This window comes from Meles meles, chromosome 1 (assembly GCF_922984935.1).
Source record: "Meles meles chromosome 1, mMelMel3.1 paternal haplotype, whole genome shotgun sequence".
Lineage (NCBI taxonomy): Eukaryota > Metazoa > Chordata > Mammalia > Carnivora > Mustelidae > Meles > Meles meles.
This window is the reverse complement of record NC_060066.1, coordinates 205,726,664-205,747,322: the sequence shown is the minus strand read 5'-3', so window position 1 is coordinate 205,747,322 and position 20,659 is coordinate 205,726,664. Positions and strand designations below refer to the sequence as shown.

The 20,659-nt window shown below is 50.8% G+C and overlaps 1 protein-coding gene across 4 annotated transcripts in view; it reads right to left on the bottom strand.

The window, feature by feature from the left end:
- The window catches only part of ZBTB17 (zinc finger and BTB domain containing 17), a 32,402-nt gene that overhangs the window by 10,940 nt on the left and 803 nt on the right, over positions 1-20,659 (bottom strand). For 2 of the 4 annotated variants that reach the window (XR_006821050.1, XM_046025227.1), the window contains exons 2-3: positions 19,297-19,383; positions 9,391-9,502 (exon numbers count right to left, since the gene is read on the bottom strand). The exons of 1 other annotated variant lie outside the window; for it this stretch is intronic. Coding sequence is in view for 1 of the 3 variants with exons in the window: in XM_046025227.1 (XP_045881183.1) it covers positions 9,391-9,502; positions 19,297-19,380 (196 nt within the window). In the remaining 2 variants the exon portion in view is untranslated. The remainder of the gene's footprint in view (positions 1-9,390; positions 9,503-19,296; positions 19,384-20,659) is intronic. One more of the 4 variants, XM_046025247.1, reaches the window with a different exon arrangement.

The window sequence follows — 20,659 nt, the reverse complement described above, 5'->3', positions numbered from 1 at the left end:
AACCCAGGCCCCGGGCCCCGTCCCGGCCGTGGAGGCTCCCCGAGTGCTCACGGGGTCCCCCCCACAGGCTGTCAGCAGCCCTGGGGATGTTATAACACCCCAACTGGCAGATGGAGCTCAGAGCCCCCCCCCCCCCCAGCTGCCTCCTGCGCTCACCTGCGCCAGCTGGCCGCCCACTAGAAAGCTCCAGCAACCCTCTTCTCCCTAAGGCGAGGGGTGAGGAGGTGAGGGGCCCCCTGGCGTGGTCCTCCTGTCAGAGGGGCCACGCTAGAACCAGGCAGTGCCCCACCGCCAGAGCTAGGTGAAACACTAGAAGGTCTAGAAGGTCTAGAAGATCACAGCAATCCTCCCACCGTCTCCTGTTTCGTTCTCCGCACCACGGTGAAAAGGAACCCACGGTGCTCTGGCCAAGCTCAGAGGCGCGCGGGAGGAGGCGAGGCACCTGCCTGGACCACACAGCTGGACGTGGGGGCCCCCAGGCGCCGGGAGCTGCCCACCCCAGTCAGTGCACGCACCCAGGGGCCGCGGCAGCACAGTAGGACCAACAGCCCCGCGGCTCTCCCTGCCCCGCCCCTGCTGCGCAGGGCCTTCACTTGCGCGAAACTGGTAGGGGGTCCCCTCTGCCTTACTTCGTCTTCCTTTAAGGGTGATCAATGTGGGCCATAAAGCTACTCTAAGACAGACCCTAAAAGCTCAGAACTACAGAAAATGCAAACAGAATAAGCCCACGGGGCCCACCAAGCCCAAAGCCCTCAGATTAGATGCAGAAAACCAAGCCCCAAACTGGCACATGACTTGTCCATTCCGGAAACGGCCCAACCTTCCAGAAACTCTCCACTGCACTCCTCACTCCTGCCCTGCGACGCTTCCCGTGACGCCGCCGGCTGCTCAGCGCTGATCCCTGACCAACGGAGCGGACGTCTGGCGTCAGAGCTGTCCGGCCGGACACACAGCCTGGCCTACCTCACAAGGAATCCATCTGGGAACGGAAAAGCGAGGGACCTGGAGAAGCCTGCAGTGTGATTCCCAACACAGATTCCAAACTAAGCAACGTGGACACGGACGGCCGCTGACAAGTGCCCCCATCCCACACACCTGCTAGGAGAGCCCGGCTGGATCTGGGCGGCTCTGACCAACCAGAGCCAAGGACTCGGTGCCAGCTCCAGGCCTGGCCCTTAAGAGGGCTGCAGACTCCATGCGGCTCTCCTGCAACCCAGCCACCCCACCGTGGGGATGCCCAGGCTCTCCTGTTGGGGCCCTGGAGGAGACGCCACGGGCACAGGCCACATGATGAACTCAGAGGCCCTACTGGACGGTGGCGTGCGAGGCGCTTTCCTGGACTTTCCAGCCCAGCTACTAGCTGAATGCTGTCATACAAGTGACCCCAACACCTCGCGAACAAAAGAAACTGTCTAATCAACCCACAAAATTGGGAGAATAAACTGCTGGCGGTTTAAGTCACGAAGTTTTGAGAGAGAACGAATACGGATGGTAAAGTTGTAAAGAAAAGGCGACGAGTAACAAAACGTCCAGGACGATGGTTCTGTGTAGATGGGAGACAGGGAGGAGGAGGGAGGAGGTGGGAGGAGGGAGGAGGAGGGGGAAGGAGGAGGGAGGAGGGGTCCTCTGAGACATGGGGAGGGCTCTATTTCTTGTCTTGGATACACCTAGGTTTATTATTTATAACTTACTTATTATTTAAATTAAATTTTAAAATAATAAATATTAATAACAAATTAATAATATTTATTATTTAAATTAAATGTAAATGAAACATATACATTTCATATACTTCTCCCATCCAAGTACTAACCAGGCCCGACCCTGCTTAGCTTCCGAGATCAGACGAGATCGGGCGCGTTCAGGGTGGTATGGCCGTAGACATTTCATATACTTCTGTAGGGCAACATGCTTCAAAAGCTGACAAAAGTTGACAAAATTTTGAATAAGAAGAAAGGGAGGAACAGGTGCCAACCTCACCCTCGCCGAGACAGGGCTGTGCACGAGCATGCGCGCCACCGCTCGCCCTGGGGCTGCGCTGGGGCCCAGGCCTCACATGTCAAGGTCGCTGAGTCGGGGGCAGGGGCACTGGCCCGGGGAAACACAACCCGTCTCAGTCATGCTTCAGTTCCAGAACACCGGCAAGCACACGATGACGTAAGGAAGGGCTCCCCTTGGGTGGTGAAATCCCAGACCCCAGGGCCCCGCTCCCGGTAACGACGAAATGGCATTTACGGGAGTCTCTTCAACACGGCCAACAGCACGGGGCGCGCACAGCACCACCGATCACCTCAAATCTAAGAACACGGCTGCTCTGCCGTCAGGTTCTGCTCTGAGCGCAGAGGAGGCAGAGCCCCTAGGGTCAGGCTGGGGAGGACCCGGCTGGGCCACCCTCCCACATCAGCAGTGGATCGCCAGCAAAGCCCCTCCTCCAGCAAAATGGGGCCAGTGGGACCGCTTCCCAGGTGTGGCGCAGGCTTCGGTTAGCTACTGTAAGCGCAGAGCCTGTACCGAGCCTGACTCGTAGTAAACATTCCTCAAACTACTGTTACCAGGAAGCAGAGATGCAAATTATAGTTTTATTTTTAGGCCGAAGACCGTATCAGATGGTTTCTACATACCCTTTCCTGCTGGGCACCTTGGGTAACTTGACCTTGTTAAGACGTTGTAATCATAACCCATTATTCTTTCTAAAAGCAATCTGGAAAAATCCCAGAGCCCAATTAACGTTAAGAGAGGGAGGGAGGAAAAGAAAGTAGGGGTGCTGGGCAAGAACCATTCGGAGCTATTTTCTCTGTCGGGGAAGCACTTTATATCGAACAACTGTTCTGTTAAACCCCAAGGGCGCTCCCGGGGGAAGGTCGGAGCTCCTGCTGAGAGCTCCCAGTGGGTCCACAGAGCACGGCCCCATCTCAGAGTCAAAGGGGCATCTGTCGAACATGAACGATCACCCAGGTTATTAGCAAGCACTACCCGGCGGCGTGCAGGGTTTCCAAACTGCCACACAGAGGGAAGCCATTAAGCCAGAAAACCACCAGCCTAGCACAAGGAGCTGCTGATTTGACAAACAGAAGTCGTCCCCGGCTCCCCGAACACCGCTGCTCCCAGCTGCAGGCCTGGGCATGACACAGCCGCCTCAATGTCCAGGGTCAGGGGACGGGGATCACCACTCTGCTTCCAGATACCTGGCATTCCAGATTTTCTGGAAACACAGGTGGTTCCCATCTCCAGCTTAGCACACACAAACTCAGGCTGAGCAAATGGAAGTGTGGTTAAGCCTTGCAACCGTGACACCTACCAGCCCAACCCACCATCCACCCAGTGTGACACCCTCTCCCTGGTCAGGGCAACACCGCAGAGAGGCAAGTACCAACAACCAGCCCTTCTGGCATTGTTCTCGTCGCCCAGCAAATACAGCTTTTATATTAAGCTCTTGTTTCTCAAACTTTTTTTTTTAAAGATTTTATTTATTCATTTGACAGGGCGAGTGACAGAGGGAGCACAAGCAGAAGGAGTGGGAGAGGGAGAAGCAGGCTTCCTGCCAAGCGGGGAGCCCGATGCAGGGCTCGATCTCAGGATCCTGGGATCATGACCTGAGCCGAAGGCAGATGCTTAATAACCGAGCCACCCAGAAGCCCCGGTTTCTCAAACTTCTAACATCAATTTCCCCTTTAGGGTAAATATACAAACTCATTTGGCCCTTCCCAACAGCCCCAGATTCTGATACTTGATCCTCTACTGGGTAATGGCTCCACTCTGAAAATCACTGCTACCTTCCACATAATCCCACCAGCCAAGATTCAGCTGTATTTTCTGTGAAGCTTGTATTACCAAAAAATATATATATATATATGGATTTCTAAACACATAAAAATCGTATCTAAATATAAAACTAGGAATGCTTGGGTGGCTCAGTTGGCTGAGTGAGTGCCTTCGGCTCAGGTTAGACCCCAGGGTCCTAAGATAGAGTCCGGCATCAGACTTTTTGCTCATCGGGAAGCCAGCTTCTCCCTCTGCCTGCTGCTCCCCCTGCTAGTGCATGCTCTCTAACAAATAAATAAAATCTTTAAAACTAATAATAAATAAATAAATATAAAATTAAATTGTTTTTTTAAAAGATTTTATTTATTTGACACAGACATACTGAGGGAACACAAGCAGGGGGAGTGGGAGAGGGAGAAGCAGGCTCCCCACCGAGCAGGGAACCCAGTGCAGGGCCATCCCAGGACCCTGGGATCATGACCTGAGCCAAAAGCAGACGCCCAATGACTGAGCCACCCAGACACCCCTAAAATTAAATTGTAGTCTGCCTTTGCCTTTCAAATTATACAACTACCACGACCTCTAACAGGTAACCACACTTCTGAAGAGGGAATGGCCATCCCCTTCCCTGACACCCGATGAACCCCCACTGCTCCAGGAATGGGGCGAATTGGGAAGGCTGGCCGGTCCTGAGGAAGGTGCCGTCCCCTCTCCCCGCGCCAGTTCAGAACCCATTATGTCAGGACTTGCTCTGGGGACTCTTAACGCTGGACAGAGGGTAGATTAAGGGCCTAGCTTCCACAAAGACAAATTCAGAACATGTGGGACTTGGTGGCATCTGATCTGTCTCACAGCATCCCACCCTCCACCCCAGTGCTCCCGGACCTGGCCCGAAAGGAGGCCCGTATGTTGCCCCGCCTCCCCGATCAGGTTCAGTTCACTGCTGGGGCGGGACTGCTTACTAATGGGCTCCTCACGATCCAGGACGGCACCTACCCCAGGACCTTGCTCTCACACGGCTGTGAATCAAGTCGGGGAACAGGCCTGGCGAGTGGTGATTCCTGGCCTTTCTGAAGTGCAACTAACTCAAGGTCAAATATTCTGCGGATCTTCGTGAAATAATCATTGTACTTTGAGTGCTTGTTAACTGAGAAACTAATGGGCAAGACCACCATGAAAGAAAGCATTTCCATTCCACTAATCACAACAGCATCTATACGTACTTGAGAAGTAACGAGAATGAGAAATGTCCTCCAATATACAGAAGGTCTGTGGGGTCATACAGCTGGGCAGGGACTCCTAATCATCACCGTCCCCTCTCAGGGTCGGCGGGCCCTAAATCAGGAAACAGACACACGGAAAAGGCAAAAGCACTTCACAAACGCTGAATGAGCATCTCCCCTGTGCCGGCGGTAGGTCTAACTAGAGCTACGAGCGTCGTGGGGAAGACAGGTCATAAGTGTAATACATAAGCTCACAGACGAGGCACTGTGAAGAAGGTGAAACAAAGTGTGGAGAGAAGAGGCAGAGGCTATTGAATATTTCAGAAAACAGTCAAGGAAGGGTGACACGGAAGCAAGGACCTAAGTGAAGAGCAAGCCATGCCACCATAAGCCCAGGGGCCACTGCAGGCACAGAGAAGAGCAAATGCAAAGGCCCTGGGGCAGGCGTGACCTTGACAAAGGGGCTGGCCTGCCTGGAGAGGAGGAAGCCAGCCGGAGAATGAGAAGAGTCAGCAGCAGAGGCTGAGATCTGCCTGGGTCTTAGAGGCAAGTCAGGCTCTGGAGTTTTCTAAGTATGCTGCGGTGCCCCGGGAGACTGGGTGCAGAGAAGTGATGGCAAGCGGGCAGAAGAGGGCTGAGGGACACCGGGGGAGGGGCAGGAGATGGAAGCCCCGTGCTGGGGCGGAAGTGGTCAGACCGGGAAGCTGCTCGGGAGAGCCAACAGTCAGCTGATCAAGCGGAGGCATGCCATGAGAAAAAGAGTCAAAGACAACACTAAATCGCTGGCCCGAGAAACTGGCTGAGCGCAGGTGCCATTCGCTGAGGTGAGGAATGATGGCGGGCGGAGGGAGGGCAGGGCACGCAAGAGTTCTGTGGGGCCGACACAGCGCAGACGTCTACAGGAGGGCTGGTGGCTAAGGTCACAGGATGGACCGGGGTCCCCACGGGAGCGAACACTGGACACAGAAGAGGAAACAAGGGCACCCAGTGGTTCGGTGGGTGATTTCGGCTCAGCTCACGAGACTGAGCCCCACGTCGGGCTCCGCACTGAGCGTGGAGCCTGTTTAGGATTCTGTCTCTCCGTCTCCCCTAACCCCTGGCCGGGCTCTAAAAAAAAAAAGAAAGAAAACGAAGAGGAGGAGGAAACACCAAAAGACTCAGATCCAAGGACACGCATGTGAATCGCGGCTCCAGTCGTGGCCAGGCGGCCTCGGGCAAGCCTCTCCGAGTTGGAGACCGCTCACCGTTCCACAGGAAACCACCACGCGAGAACTGGGAGGACGCAAACAGCGACAGGAAGCGCCGCACAAATCCTGGCAGAAGTGGAAGCACACGACTTCTCCACCAGAGTCCGACTGACACACAGGCGCACAGAAAGGGGGGAAAATGAACTAAAACAAGCCAGCTTATCCTAAGTGCACCCCCTTGGCTCTGAATCCATGGCCCCTCTTCACAGCAGGCGGAGAAAAAAGGAGGAAGCCACAGTCTGGTCCAAATTGACCAAAGCCCTGGATCTTTGTTCCCATCCGGCTTCAAACGTCTGCTGGGAGGCCTTTGTTTCTGTGTCACTCGGGGCAGAAAGCCTGGGGAGAGTCGCCCATTCAAGTTAAATATGGCTAGATTCCGGGGGCGCAGCTGCACATCCGGTGGGCTACGGGACGGAGTAGCGGACACGGACTCCGAATCCACGCGGAGCGCCGCCTGGGGCCGGTGCCCTGCTGGGAGCCCCAGCTCCCTGGGGAACAAGGCCTAAGTGTCCCCCCCTCCCCGCCAGGACCTGCCACTGGGGAGCAAGTCCCAGATGCTGTCAGCACCTTCTGATGACTTCTGAAGGGGTGCCACCCCAGGAAGATAGGGCACCTGGCCGCATCTAATAAGACGCGTGAACAAAGGCGAGAAGGATGTTCAGACGGAGGACAGCATAAGCCGCGGGGCGTGCCTGAGAGAAAATGGTGTGTGTGCGGGAGACCAGGTGGAAGCACGACAGCACACCTCAGCATCGCGAGAGGAAAAGCAGAAGACGTGGGTGGACACGGGGCGGAGCCAGGCACGCGGGGCCACGCCCACCACGCCAGGACCCAGCGCGCCCCTCCCCCCATGCACCCCACCCCACGCACCCCACGCATGCTGGGAGCCTGGCCAGGGACTTGGGCAGGAGAGGGCCATGGTTAGGCTCACATTTCAGGAAAGTCACTCAGGCTGCATCAGTATGGAGAACAGACTGGAAGGGGAAGGTCAGAAGCAGAAAATGGGACAATGCCACCCCCAGCTGGCACGGGGAGGGTTTAGCTGGTGGCTCAGGATCTGCCATGCGCTCTCACAACCCGTTCAGAGCAGCTGTGCTAATGGCCCAACAACTAAATATGATAATATCCTTTGAAAATTCTAAGTACCTCTTCTTGGAGTGGCTCAAAGTCCAGTAACATCGTACCGTACCCGACCGTTCCTAGGGGAAGCTGGACCATGCGGTTTGTCCAAAACCATAAACCCAAGCCACGAAATCCGAGCTCATAAACAAACAAAAAGTCCATGTCTCTGGACGTACAAGAGATGGGGGGGGGGGCTGGGGGGTTCAGAGAAGCAGGGCAAGCACAGGACGGAGCTCTACTTTTCATGCGTATCATTTCTGCATTTTGTTTTACCACTTATAAATGTTAGCTATTCAAGAAACCAAGTGAAAAAAAGGAAGGGAAGAAAGAGAGAAAGAAACTGTCCCCAAAGTCAGAGCTTCTTCATTTCTATTTATTATAAAACCTTGAAGACATTTTCTACAAGACCTGATGACTCAAAACTTCTCAACAGGAAAAAATTTCTCAGAAGGGAAATGGAAAATTATGGTAATTTGCACAAAGAATGTGTCACCAGAGAAATGTTCATGAGAGAAATTCCTTACGGGGACAAAACTGAAAATCCCCTAGACGAGCAGCTGGCAGCCTCTGCCAGCCCCAGCCGAGCCGCTCAGATACCGTGAGCAATGAGGCACGTGTGTGAGCGTGCACGCACGCGCGCGCGGTTCTGCATGCAGCCCCAGGGAGCTGACAAGATCCTGGACCCAGTTACCTCTCCTGCCTTGGCATCAAACCAAAGCTAGTCCAGCACTTTGCACAAGAGGTTGTAACCCTCTGCACCTCACTTTCCCGACTGTAAAATGGGGTTGATGACACCCGTTCCCACCGCATGAAGTAGCCACGGCTACCATCATTCCTGCTTGTCGCGCATGAAGCCACACGAGGTATGCTGGTGAGCCGTAGACAGCCGAATGCTGGAACCCCTGCCCTTTTAAAAATGGGCGGTGAATTTGTATCAGGCCCCCAGGACAAATGAAGTTTTAGCCCAAAAGCAGACCAGGCAAAGGCCTGCTGATGGCCATGCTGACTGCCCTCAGTGGTGACCGACACACGAGACAGAGGCACTCAGCCTGGAGGGCAAAAGCCTCCTGTGTCCTACAAGGTTGAGGACCAGCTGTTTGGAGGTGAATGTATCTGGACTTCAAGGCAGCACATGCGTTTCACGTGGCTGACTTTGACTGGCCTTGCTTCCTCCCTAGGATGGGTGACTGCTAAGGTCCCTCCCTTCCAAGGAAGATATAGTAAGTGTTGAATAAATTATTTCATTAACAAGATCGCCAGATTGCAAATGTGCGCATCTGAAGTAAAACAGATACTGTGTGCCTGATGATAAAAAATGACACATTCGGGGCGCCTGGGTGGCTCAGTGGTTTAAGCTGCTGCCTTCAGCTCAGGTCATGATCTCGGGGTCCTGGGATCGAGTCCCGCGTCGGGCTCTCTGCTTGGCGGGGAGCCTGCTTCCTCCTCTCTCTCTGCCTGCTTCTCTCCCTACTTGTGATCTCTATCTGTCAAATAAATAAATAAAATTTAAAAAAAAAAAAAAAATGACACATTCACCCAGCACAGATTTTCTTCGAAAACTCTCCCTGTACTGGAAACCTTGAACAGGAACGACACAGGACGTGTATCTATACGGACGGAGGACGTATACAACAGAAGCCAACGTGAAACTGTATACAGACTACCCCTGATAGCATTAAACTGAAAAATATTTAGTGAGACTTGACTGGGGAAAACTAAATGAGTACAAGGGTATTTCGGAGGAGCATTTGGGGGGGTTGCACAAACTCATGTTAGGTCTGGGTAAAGAGCAGTCAGGGACTCAGTATTTCAACTTTCCAGCATCTTTAAAAACTGCTCGGCTCCTCAACTCCAGCAGCTGCAGTGCGGCTCTAGAACAATCTCTGGACAGGAGCCCCGGGAGTTAAGATTAAGGAAGCTCAGGGCCCCGGCCTTGAGCAAACAGTGCTGGCCGGCCTCCAGCCCCTCACATCCCCTCCACCTGCAACAGCGGTGAATCAGCAAAGAAGCCGGAAGCCTTTGAACAGACCACTTGCCTCCCTGGTGGGTTTCCAGCCAGTGACTTTGAAGTGCGAGCTTCTGAGGGAAACTTGGAATGCACCCCCAAATGCTGCCCGGTTCCCGTTTCCCAGTCCGAACGCAGGTAGCCTGAGAGAGAGACAGAAACAGAGACAGAGACAAAAAGAGGGACAGATGGATACACGGAGGTATTGTGGGCCAGATACAGAAAGAGTGCATGCCCCACGACTGTAAGGCATGCAGACCAGCCCCCAGGGGCCACTTGGTGGGGCCTCAGGGAGGAAGATGCGCATGGAAGCTGAGCTTAATTCTTAGTATGAAAGGCTGGTCAGAAATCTAAATGGGGCGCCTGGGTGGCTCAGTGGGTTAAAGCCTCTGCCTTCGGCTCAGGTCACGATCCCAGGGTTCTAGGATCTAGCCCTGCATTGGGCTCTCTGCTCAGCGGGGAGCCTGCTTCCCCCCACCCCCCCGCCTGCCTCTATCCCTACTTGTGATCTCTCCCTGTCAGATAAATAAATAAAAATCTTTAAAAAAAAGAAAAGAAATCTAAATGTTCTTCCTCCCTCCCTCCTTCCCTTCCTTCCTTTCCTTAAGTAACTTCTACACCCAACACTGGGCTCACACAACCCCAAGATCAGGAATCACACGCTCCCCCTGACTGAGCCAGCCAGGCACCCCTCCTTGTTCTGTTTCATTCATATTACCCTCATCGTCCCACCTTCCCAAAAGTAAACATAAATTTGGCGTGAATATTTACAGCCTATGTTGTAAATAAGGGTTAACGATCTGGCTATATAAAAGGCACAAACAACAATGAAAAGAGATGTCCCCGGAAGCGCTTGTACTCGGAGGCACCTGGCTGGCTCAGTCAGTGGAGCGTGTGACTCCTGATCTCGGGGTGTGCATTTGAGCCCCACATTGGGGGTAGGGAACACTTAAAAAAATAAAATCTTTAGGGGCGCCTGGGTGGCTCAGTGGATTAAGCCGCTGCCTTCGGCTCAGGTCATGATCTCAGGGTCCTGAGATCGAGCCCCGTGTCGGGCTCTCTGCTTGGCAGGGAGCCTCCTTCCTCCTCTCTCTCTGCCTGCCTCTCTGCCTACTTGTGATCTCTCTCTGTCAAATAAATAAAATAAAATTAAAAAAAAAAATAAAATCTTAAAGAAAAAAAAAAAGAAAAAAGCTTGTACACAAAAGTTTGTGATAGCATTACTCATAATAGTCAAAGGTGGAAAGAACCCAAACATCCATCTACTGATGAATGGGTAAATAAAACGTGGTCTGTCCGTGCAAGGGGATTCTGGGCCATAAAAAAGTAATGATACACGCTACAACACTAATGAGCCTTGAAAACACTGTGCTAAATGAAGCCAGCCAAAAACCACACGTTACACGATTCCATTTACATGAAATGCTCAGAACAGACAAATCCGTAAGGACAGAAAGCGACTGTCGAGGGCTGACAGAGACAGAGGAGTGGGGAGTTGACTGCGGATGGGTGGTGGGTTTCTTTTCGAGATAATGACAATGTCTTGAGAATAGTGGTGAGGGCTGCACAACTCGGAATAAGCCACAAGCCATTTAACTGTACACTTTAAAGTGGGTGACTTGTGCACAACATGAGTATCTCAATAAAGCTGTTACAAAAAGTTAGTAAGAAAAAAAATCTCCCAACAGCAAAATGAGTCAAAGAAATGAAGAGGCAGTTCATAAAAGAAACATCAGTGGTCGGGACACCTGGGTGGCTCAGTGGGTTAAAGCCTCTGCCTTCGGCTCAGGTCATGATCTCAGGGTCTTGGGATTGAGTCCCGCCTCGGGCTCTCTGCTTGACAGGGAGCCTACTTCCTCCTCTCTCTCTCTCTGCCTGCCTCTCTGCCTGCTTGTGCTCTCTGTCTGTCAAATAAATGAATAAAATCTTAAAAAAAAAAAGAAAGAAAGAAACATCAGTGGTCAATATATTCTGTATGGGAAAAAGATGCTCAACCTCACTAATAAAAAAATATAAAGTGGGGCGCCTGGGTGGCTCAGTGGATTAAGCCGCTGCCTTCGGCTCAGGTCATGATCTCAGGGTCCTGGGATCGAGCCCCGCGTCGGGCTCTCTGCTCTGCAGGGAGCCTGCTTCCTCCTCTCTCTCTGTCTGCCTCTCTGCCTACTTGTGATCTCTCTCTCTGTCAAATAAATAAATGAAATCTTTAAAAAAAATATATATATATAAAGTGGGGCGCCTGGGTGGCTCAGTGGGTTAAGCCTCTGCCTTTGGCTCAGGGTCCTGGGATCAAGGCCCGCATCGGGGGCTCTCTGCTCAGCGGGGAGCCTGCTTCCCCCCTCATCCCCCCACCCTGCCTTTCTGCCTACTTGTGATCTCTCTCTGTCAAATAAATAAATAAAATCTTTTTTTTTTTTTTAAAGAAAAGAAATATAAAGAAGTAAAAGATACCACTTCCAGGATCAAACTGGCAAAAATCTAAAAGACAGTTTCCACCCCGGGCCGGGGCGTGTTCATGAAATGGCACCCTTCGTCTAGCTGGCAGCCTGCCCACATGATGCAAAGTTTGAATTCATTCGTTCGTTGGGTAAAAGCTAACGCTTGGATGTTGGTAACTGATCTGAGAACCCACATTGCAGACGCTATGGTTTCCCAATCTGATGGGGATTTCACCGGGTGGGAAGGAAACTGTGAGTCTTGGGAAAGGACTGTGGGTGGGGCTGTGGGGCTGTGGGGCTGCGCCCTGAGAAAACACAGCCTTGCTAATATACAAGTGCCACCCTGCGAAGCAGCTGGGAGGTTATAGAAATCATAGGCTCTTTGTTTCCAAAGGGGTAAATGGAATGGCTGCTGGGGCTGCCTGCAAAAGGTTTCAGGCTACAGGCTACTTCATCAATCCCAGCAGCGATCCCTCGGAAAGGCTCCCCAATGGCCCCACCCAGCAGATAAGCCAATCAAGCTTAGAGGGGTTGTCAGCTGACCTAGGTAGCACTGACACACCCAGATTCAAGGCCAAGTCCAAAGGCTCTAAAAGATAAGAACTTTCCACTTCAGAAAAACACAAAAATTTCCATAGACAAATAGATGGACATGGAATACTAGGCTCTACAGATCCTCAGCTTGTCCCAAAAGGGCAAATTCTCTGTCATTAATTGGCACTTACCCACACCCTCTCCTTATACTAATAAGGTTACAAAACATCTTATAAAAGCCGTAAGTGGACATCGGGAAGTCTTCATTCGAATCTGTTGCCAGATGAAACAAAATTAAGACTCAGAAACACCTTGATTTTCTGGAAGCATGGCACACCAGGTACCCAAGCCAAGTCTCAGCAAACGTGTAAATGCTGAAGAGGACTTGTGAGACAGCTTTTAAAATGCACCAAAGAACGGGCAAGTCAGTAAGGAACACTGAGGGGTCAAACAAAGTCAAGCAAAGGCTGGAGTATGGAGAGCAAGTGGAGCTTTGAGGGTGGGTGTCAAAGCCATCTGTAGAACAGTAAGCAGGGGTTCCCTCTCCCTTCCAAGGGCAGAGGTCTCATGGGAGCGCCCTCCAGAATAAAGCTGGGGCCACAGAGAGTTACAAGTCAGTGGGAAAAAAAAAAAAAAAAAAAAAAAAAAAGACTGCACAGAAAACTGCCTATATCAAATCTTGGCATCAAATGGGAGGAGGGTAAAATCCCTAGATGGCCCCCAAACAGATGAGAGCCCAAACTCACACATCATAAAAGATATGCTTCAGGCAGATAAAAAGTGATGCCAGAATGAAAGTATTAAATGCAAAAAGTTATGAGAACTAATCAATAATAAATGAGTAAATCTAAACAATACTGAACTAATGATGTCTTCTAAAATTTTAAAAAGAACTAAAATACCCACTTACAGAATAAAAGGAAGGAGTGATGGGAATTAAAGTGTGCTAAGATCCTTAACTGTTTGAGAGGAGGGTGTGAGAGACTAAAGTTAGACTTCAGTAAGTTATGTAAACTAAGAGATATACCATGTTCATGGAAGGTTCAATATCGTAAAAATGTCAATTCTATCCAAATTGATGTGGAATAAGTTCAAAGCAATGCTAACAAAAGACTGCAACAATTTTTGTGGAATTTGACAAGCACAATCTAAAGTGAAGATGGGGCGCTGGGGTGGCTCAGTCCTTAAGCTTCCGCCTTTGGCTCGGGTCATGATCCCAGGGTCCTGAGATCGAGCCCCACATCAGGCTCCCTGCTCGGCAGCAAGTCTGCTTCTCCCTCTCCCGCTCCCCCTGCTTGTGTTCCCTCTCTTGCTGTGTCTCTGTCAAATAAATAAATAAAACCTTAAAGTAAAATAAAATGAAGGTGGAAAAGCAAAGGGCCAAGACCTTACCAGATACCAGGAAACTGTTACATAAAAATTAAGTCATTAAGTCAATGGGATATCAGGACACAGATAGAGAATAAATAGTAAAGAGCTCAGGAACAGATCCACACATTTGTGGACACTCACTATATTATAATGGTTACTGGTGACATACACAGATCCACAAGAAAGGGATGCATTTTTTCAATAAACAGTACTAGAACAATTTGGTACACTTACTAAAAAAAAAAAAAGAATCAGCTCCTTACCTCATAATACACGCAAAAATAATCTTAAATGGGCTGAAAACTTTAATGTAAAACACAAAATCATAAAATGTTTGGAAGACAATACCTAGGGGATTATCTTTATAAACTTTCAGTAGAGAGGAAGTTCTTTAAAAAGAATGGAAAGCGCTAACCATAAAAGAAAAACAGTGATGAACCTTAAAATTAAGAATTTGTTTAAAAAAAAAAAAAAAAAACTCCAGTGAAAAGACTAGCCATAAACTCGAAGCAGGGAGTTAAAGCACATATAACTAATGAAGGATTCGTATACAAAATAAAAACCAAAAACAAATGAGAAGTCTATATACAAGAAAAAGACAACCGGAAAGGAAACTGAGCAAGATTTAAGCAGCTGTTTCACAGAAGCTGAAACCTGAGTGACCAATAAGTATATGAAAAAATGCTTATTAGCCCACTAATAATCATGAAAATGCAAATCAAAACCACATGAGATATCACTCCCATCAGATTGCTAAAAATTTTCAAGTCGAGTAAAACCAGAGTCGGGAGGATGTGGAAGAAGCAGAGTTGTCAGTTGAACTGTGAACTGGGGAAAGCGCTCTGGAAACAGTCTGGCACTATGGTTGAGCTGGAGCTCACACACGCTATGATGCAGCCCCACTCCTGGGTTCACACCCTGCAGACGTGGCACGTGTGTTCCAGAAACGTCCACAGCACCACTGTCTCAGCAAATGCCGAAAACAATCTAAACGTCTGTCAACAAGAGAAAGGACAAATAAATTCTCTTGCAATGGAACACATCCATCTGAGAAAGCCAAGTGCAACTATGGGCACCATGGATTACCCTCCAGAACACATGCTAAGCCAACAACGTAAGACACCAAAGAAAACAACGCCATTATGTTAAGTTCAACGGCACACACAATGAGACAACACATTGTTTGGGAATACAACACACATGGTCAAACTTTACAGAAAGGCAAGCCAGTGATAAAAGCAATACTCCGGTGACCTGGCGATGAGGCCGACCAGGATCAGGGAGGGGTGCGTCCAAAGCTAACAGTAACATTCTTATTTGTAAACTGACTGCTGGGCACGTGGGTTTCCTTGTATCTTTATTCTTTATACCGTGCATGTTCCTTTGTATCTACTCAATATTTATCAACTTACAAAATTAAACAATGTTCTTTCTGACTTGAAACAATGTTTGGAAGCATGAACTTGGGCAGTGGAGTTACAGTGAACCAGGAAAGTCCGTGACCAGGCCCCCCAATGCCCTGGGACTACCGGAATGAGACGGGCTTCACCCACCAGGCTTCGGAGCAGGTGGAGACACGGCTTCCCCGCTGGGCGGCAGCGCCTCCCATTCGGGACAGGAAGGTGGCGTCTTGGTTGAACAGCTCCAGCATGGGAAGTGGTGCGGGTGGGGTGTGGAGAACGGGCTTCACTGCCAGGGCTCTAAGGACAAGAAGCTCAGTGCTTTTCTTTCTTTTTTGGTTTGGTTTTTTCCCCAGCTTTACTGAGAAATAACTGACACACATCACTGAGTCCGTTGAAGGTGAACTGGGGTGGTTTGAATTCCCCTGTGCTGTGAAATGATGACCGCGGCAGGTTCAGGCCACTTCTCATAGGGACACAAGAAAGGAAAAGAAAACATATTTTTTGTGACAGGGACTCGCAGCATTTACTCTCTCGACAACCCGCCTAGATGTCCCACAGTGTCAGCTGTCCTCACCGCGTCGTCTGGCAGGTTTCTGATGCTACAACAAAACCGCCACGTCTGCCTTCTGGCCAGTCCCGCCCTCAGCTGGAACCCCACCTCCGAGTCCTGCCTGCAGCCGGCTGTGTAGACAGGAGTGAGCAACTCTCCATTCTAACCAGACCGTTGGCTTCCTTCCTTTGAAGCTCAAGCCTTCAGTCTCCAGTTCCCCACAAGTAGGCTTGACTCCCCGAGCCCAAGGCCCGGTTTCCTGTAGAATCTGTGGTGATGACGTGAGGGAGGTCTACTGTAACTAGCCCTTGGACTTGAGGTCAAGCTGCTGCTGGCCCCAGCACCTCTGAGAGGGCCAGGCCCCCGTGCTGATGCTCAACACACACACCTGCCGACAACCCAGAAACCCCTCAGCGCTGAAAGGCTTCCTCTTTGACCTTTATTATTTCAGTCATCTAGAAACTGTGACCGGCAAAAGGAGATAATGGTCTCCCAGACAACATGCTTTGGGCACACAATGTATTTGGAGTTTTTCATTTTCTCTGGGGCTGGGTCCCTCCCTTTCATGGTGCCACCCTGCCGAGACACGGTGTCTGGGAGTCTGGGTCCCTTCTGGCCACCACCCAGGCACCACCCTTTGAGGAATTCCGGGAAGAGTGAGCCTCCCAGTCTTTACACAGCAAACCGGCCGCACCCAGAAGCCCCGCCCACAGCCTCTGCCCTCCAACCGCAGGGGCTCCGCCCATGCAACCTAATCAGTGCACGGGACTCCTTAAAAATGGTCTTCCCAGGACTACGCAAGGACAGACGGATGGACAGAAGAGGTCCGGAAGGACCCGCGGATACTACTAACAGCCATCTGGGGGGGAACTGCATCAAGCACGGAAGCAGTGCATTTTTTTTTTTTTAAGATCCATTTATTTACATTAGAGAGAGAGAGAGAGAGGATGAGTTGCGGGGGGCGGGGGGCAAAGGAACAGGGAGAGAGAATCTCCAGCAGACTCTGCACTGAGCACCCGGCCTGACGGGCTTGAACCCACAACCCTGAGCCCACGACCTGAGTGGAAACCGAGAGTCAGACATTTAACCAGCGGTGCTACCCGGATGCCCGTCTACGCTGCATTCTTTAGAACCTCCTGATTTCCACACCTTGTGCATATTCCTCTACCAAACATTCTTTTTCTTCCTCTGCACTTTCTTTCTTGATCCTCTCAAGGGTCCTTTTCTCCTAATACATCACACCAGTCACCAATGATGGTGTCAAGGGCTCCAATAAGCATTTTACATCCATCACCTCATCGATAATTCCGGCCAGTAAAGTTATGGGCGAGGTCATCCGTACCCCCACTTTGCAGCTGGGAAAACTGAGGCTTGGAGGCTGAGTATTTTTGCCCAAAGGAACACATCTAGTAAGTATAAGAACTAGTCTGAGCCCAGGGATGCTGCAGGGTTCCAGCTGGGGTCGATCTGACCCCAGGAGATGTTTGGCAGTGTCTGGAGATACGTTCCACCGCCAGAGCTGTGGGTGGGTGGGTATTATGGGCATCTCTGGGTGGAGGCCAGGGATGCCACAGCCATCCTGGAGTGCACAGGACAGCCCATAACAAAGATTTACGCAGCCCCAAAGATCAATAATGTCAAGGCTGAGAAACCATGCTCTACTGGAAAAAGACAGAAAAACTATCTCCCGACGTAAATGCTCATCGTTCAGGTCACACAGCTCACCAAGTTTATGTCCACACTCCCGCCAGATACGAGATCCACCATCAGACACCAGATCACCCATCCTCTCTTCTGGCGATAGCACGCCAACCACACATCACACTGGAGTTCTGGTCAGCCCAACTGCCAGTCCCCCTTCAGCCTAGCAAGGTTGAGCACCCGCCCTCTGACAACGTTAACTGAGCACCAGCTATGTCCCAGGAAATGAGGTACACAGTGGGGCTACCAGAAGAAATGACCCCCTGTCTCTGCCTGCGAGACACTGGTGGGCCAACAGGGAGACAAAGGAACCCATGATTATAATGGGAGATCCGAATGCACTGGCAGATGAGGGCAGGATGATAAGAAATCAGCAGAGGAGGAGCTCCGAACTCAGCAGCGGCGGGGGGGCCGGGCAGCGCCCAGAGAAGGCTTTCCAGAAGCATTCGAGCTTGTGGGAATTAAACAGGCAGAGGCCATCCTTCCCTTCCCAAAGGACCCCCCACGAGACCTTTCTGAGCATGCTCCCTGGGAATCCACAGATGGACACCTTTCATTGGAGAGCTCGGTAGAACTTGCAGAGCAGTCGCTGATCCCCTCTGCGCCATCTGGATAATTCCTGCCTTCAGGGAGGCCACAATCCGGTTTCCCTATCGGTGCGGGCCTTTGTGGACCGCAGCCCTCGCTGGCCTCCCTGGCTTCGAACCACCCCGCACCCTGCAGCAGGAGGTAACTCCCCTTTACGTGGCAAACCCTGTGAAGTACGCTCTTCGTCTCTCATGATTCCCTGAACAATCCTGTGAGCCAGACGCCGTTGGCCCTATCAGACAGATGAGGAAACGGAGGTACAACAGTGAAGTAACTGGCACTCAGAGAGTCATGACACGGGCAGGCAGGGATTCGCACGCGACACCAGAGTCCTGGCTGTCTCTGTCTGAGGAGATGGGTATGGGTGTCAGTCCGAACACGCTCCTCACTCTTAATCTTCCGGGCTTCGGCAGGGCCTTCCAGCATCAGTCATCCTTCTCCTTTGTGCGTCCCCCGCGGTGCTCCTTGCACTAGACTGTGATCATCCCCATGGCTAAGAGCTCCCTGCTCCCGGCATTGAGTCTTAAATCCCTAGCACCTACCACAGAAAACGCTGAATGCATACACAAGTCTGGACTCCCTGGGGCCAAGCAACATCAACCCCCCGGAAGCCAGAGCAGCATGCCTCTTCCACCAATGCAGTGGACTTTCCCCTGAGGCTGGGCTCAAACCTCAGAGACGGCAATTTAGTCACACAGGGGGACCCAGCAGCCGGCTTTCCCTCCAGCATTGGAACAGTCATGATTCGTTCTTTTTGGTTGTACACCAGATGCTTGTGTTTGGGGACATGCTGTACAAAAATATGTATCTTTAAACATTAGAACCTTAAAAGGAATGAAAACGTGCTCCCCACTCTGTCTTTCCCTTTCTGCCAGATGGGGTGCATACACAATGGCAGGAGCTACAGCAGCCAACTTTGACCATGAGATGCAAGCCTGGGTTTGAGCAGAGAGAGCCACATGATCACTAGAACCCTGTTCCTGGATACTTCACAGAACAGACCAGGGCGCCCTACCAGCTCTGGACTGCCCTCCGGACGTTCGATGAGAGGAGAGGAATACACTTCGAGTTTGTTTCGGCCACTGTATCTCAAAATTGCTTTGTTGGAGCACATTAGGTTAGGTTGTACGTGATTAAAACAAGGTGTGAGCATTTGCCCTAGTCTGGTGTTTGTTGGTAAACCAAGCATAAATGATGTAGCCACAATTTTCCAACCAAACTCAGATGTTATCATTACTATATAACTTGAAAGAAAAAGCTATCTTGAAAGGGTGATTTGAGTCACGCTGAGCCCAGAGAAGAAGGACAAACAAGGACCTTCTGGTTTGTTTCATCCTTGAGCATTACAGACATACCTCAGATTTCCAAGTAGCCCAGGCTACTCTTTTCTGACAGTGTGTCTGCGTAAACTCCAGCTTGGCTCTCCTCCTCCAGCTCATTACCTGAATCAAAGACACCCAAGCGGAAAATCTGATGAGAACCCGAAAGGCACCTGGTCCCTAAGAGCTGCCCTTTCATGCATCCAAGAAACACAGGCAAACCCGGAGCCCTGAGCCAAGAGCCTGGCACAATGTAAGTGCTCAGTACAAGTTTGTCTGGATCGTTACTGGCCTGCTGCATGCCAGACCTGGGGCTGGACACCTGGGACATAAAGATGAGTAAACCGCTCCCAGTCCCTACACTCAGGATACCTGCTCACCAAGAGACATAACGAAACGTTAAAAAGCAGGAGCAACAAGACTGTACCCAGGTTCCCGAGTTGCTACAGCGTTAACATCTCCCCCGGGATGTCTCAGATGCCCTTGCTTCTCATTTCATACCCTCACCCTCAGTGAGTACACCCACCCCCCCAACTTTAGGGACTTTTGATGAATGAGAACTGCTACCTCACCACTGGACAGTTCCCCTGGAGTGTCTTACAGGCACCCACTTTCCACATGTTCAAAACTAAATGTATCTTCCCTTCTCACACCTGCTCCCCATCCTGTTCCCTATCACGCTGAGTGGCATCACCACCCGCCGGTCAAGAAGGGGAGGTCAATCCTGACACCTCTCTGCCTCTAACTTCCTCATCTAAGTAATCACCAACTTCTGTCAGTTCTCCAAAACCTCTCTCCCCACCCTCTGCCTCTAACCTGACTGGAGATCACCCTCCTTTCTCGCCTGGATCACTCCAGGCCAGCTCCCTTTACCACATCCTTCACACAGCCAGGTGATTGTTCTAATCCCCAAGTCTGATTCGTAAATGGCTTCCCATTAACCTAAAACTTCAAGTCCTTACCTAGGTTTACAAGGTCACGTAGGACCAGACCACGGCCAGCTTCTTTAGTCTTATTTCTTAGCTCTATCTCTAGGCAGAAAACTTAATTATTACACTGGCCCCTAAGCTTTCTCACAAACCCCATTTTCAACTGGGAACACTCCTCCCGTTTCTTGCCTCCACTCTCCTAAGCATCCTTTTGGTCTCCGCTTCTTGGGGAGCGGATGCCTCCCTGGATTCGCCTAGACTGAGTGAGGTGCCTCTACTCTTTCCAACTTTTCTGCTTTCCTTCCATCCGGCCGGATCGTGAAACGAATAATCACAGCAATGAACACAGAGAGCCTTTACTTTGTGCCAGGGAATGTTCTCGGCACTTTATACCTACGGCCTTTTAGAACAACTTTAGGAGGCAGGTTTTATTGCTAGGTCTGCTTTAAGTTTGAGGAAACTGAGGCAGA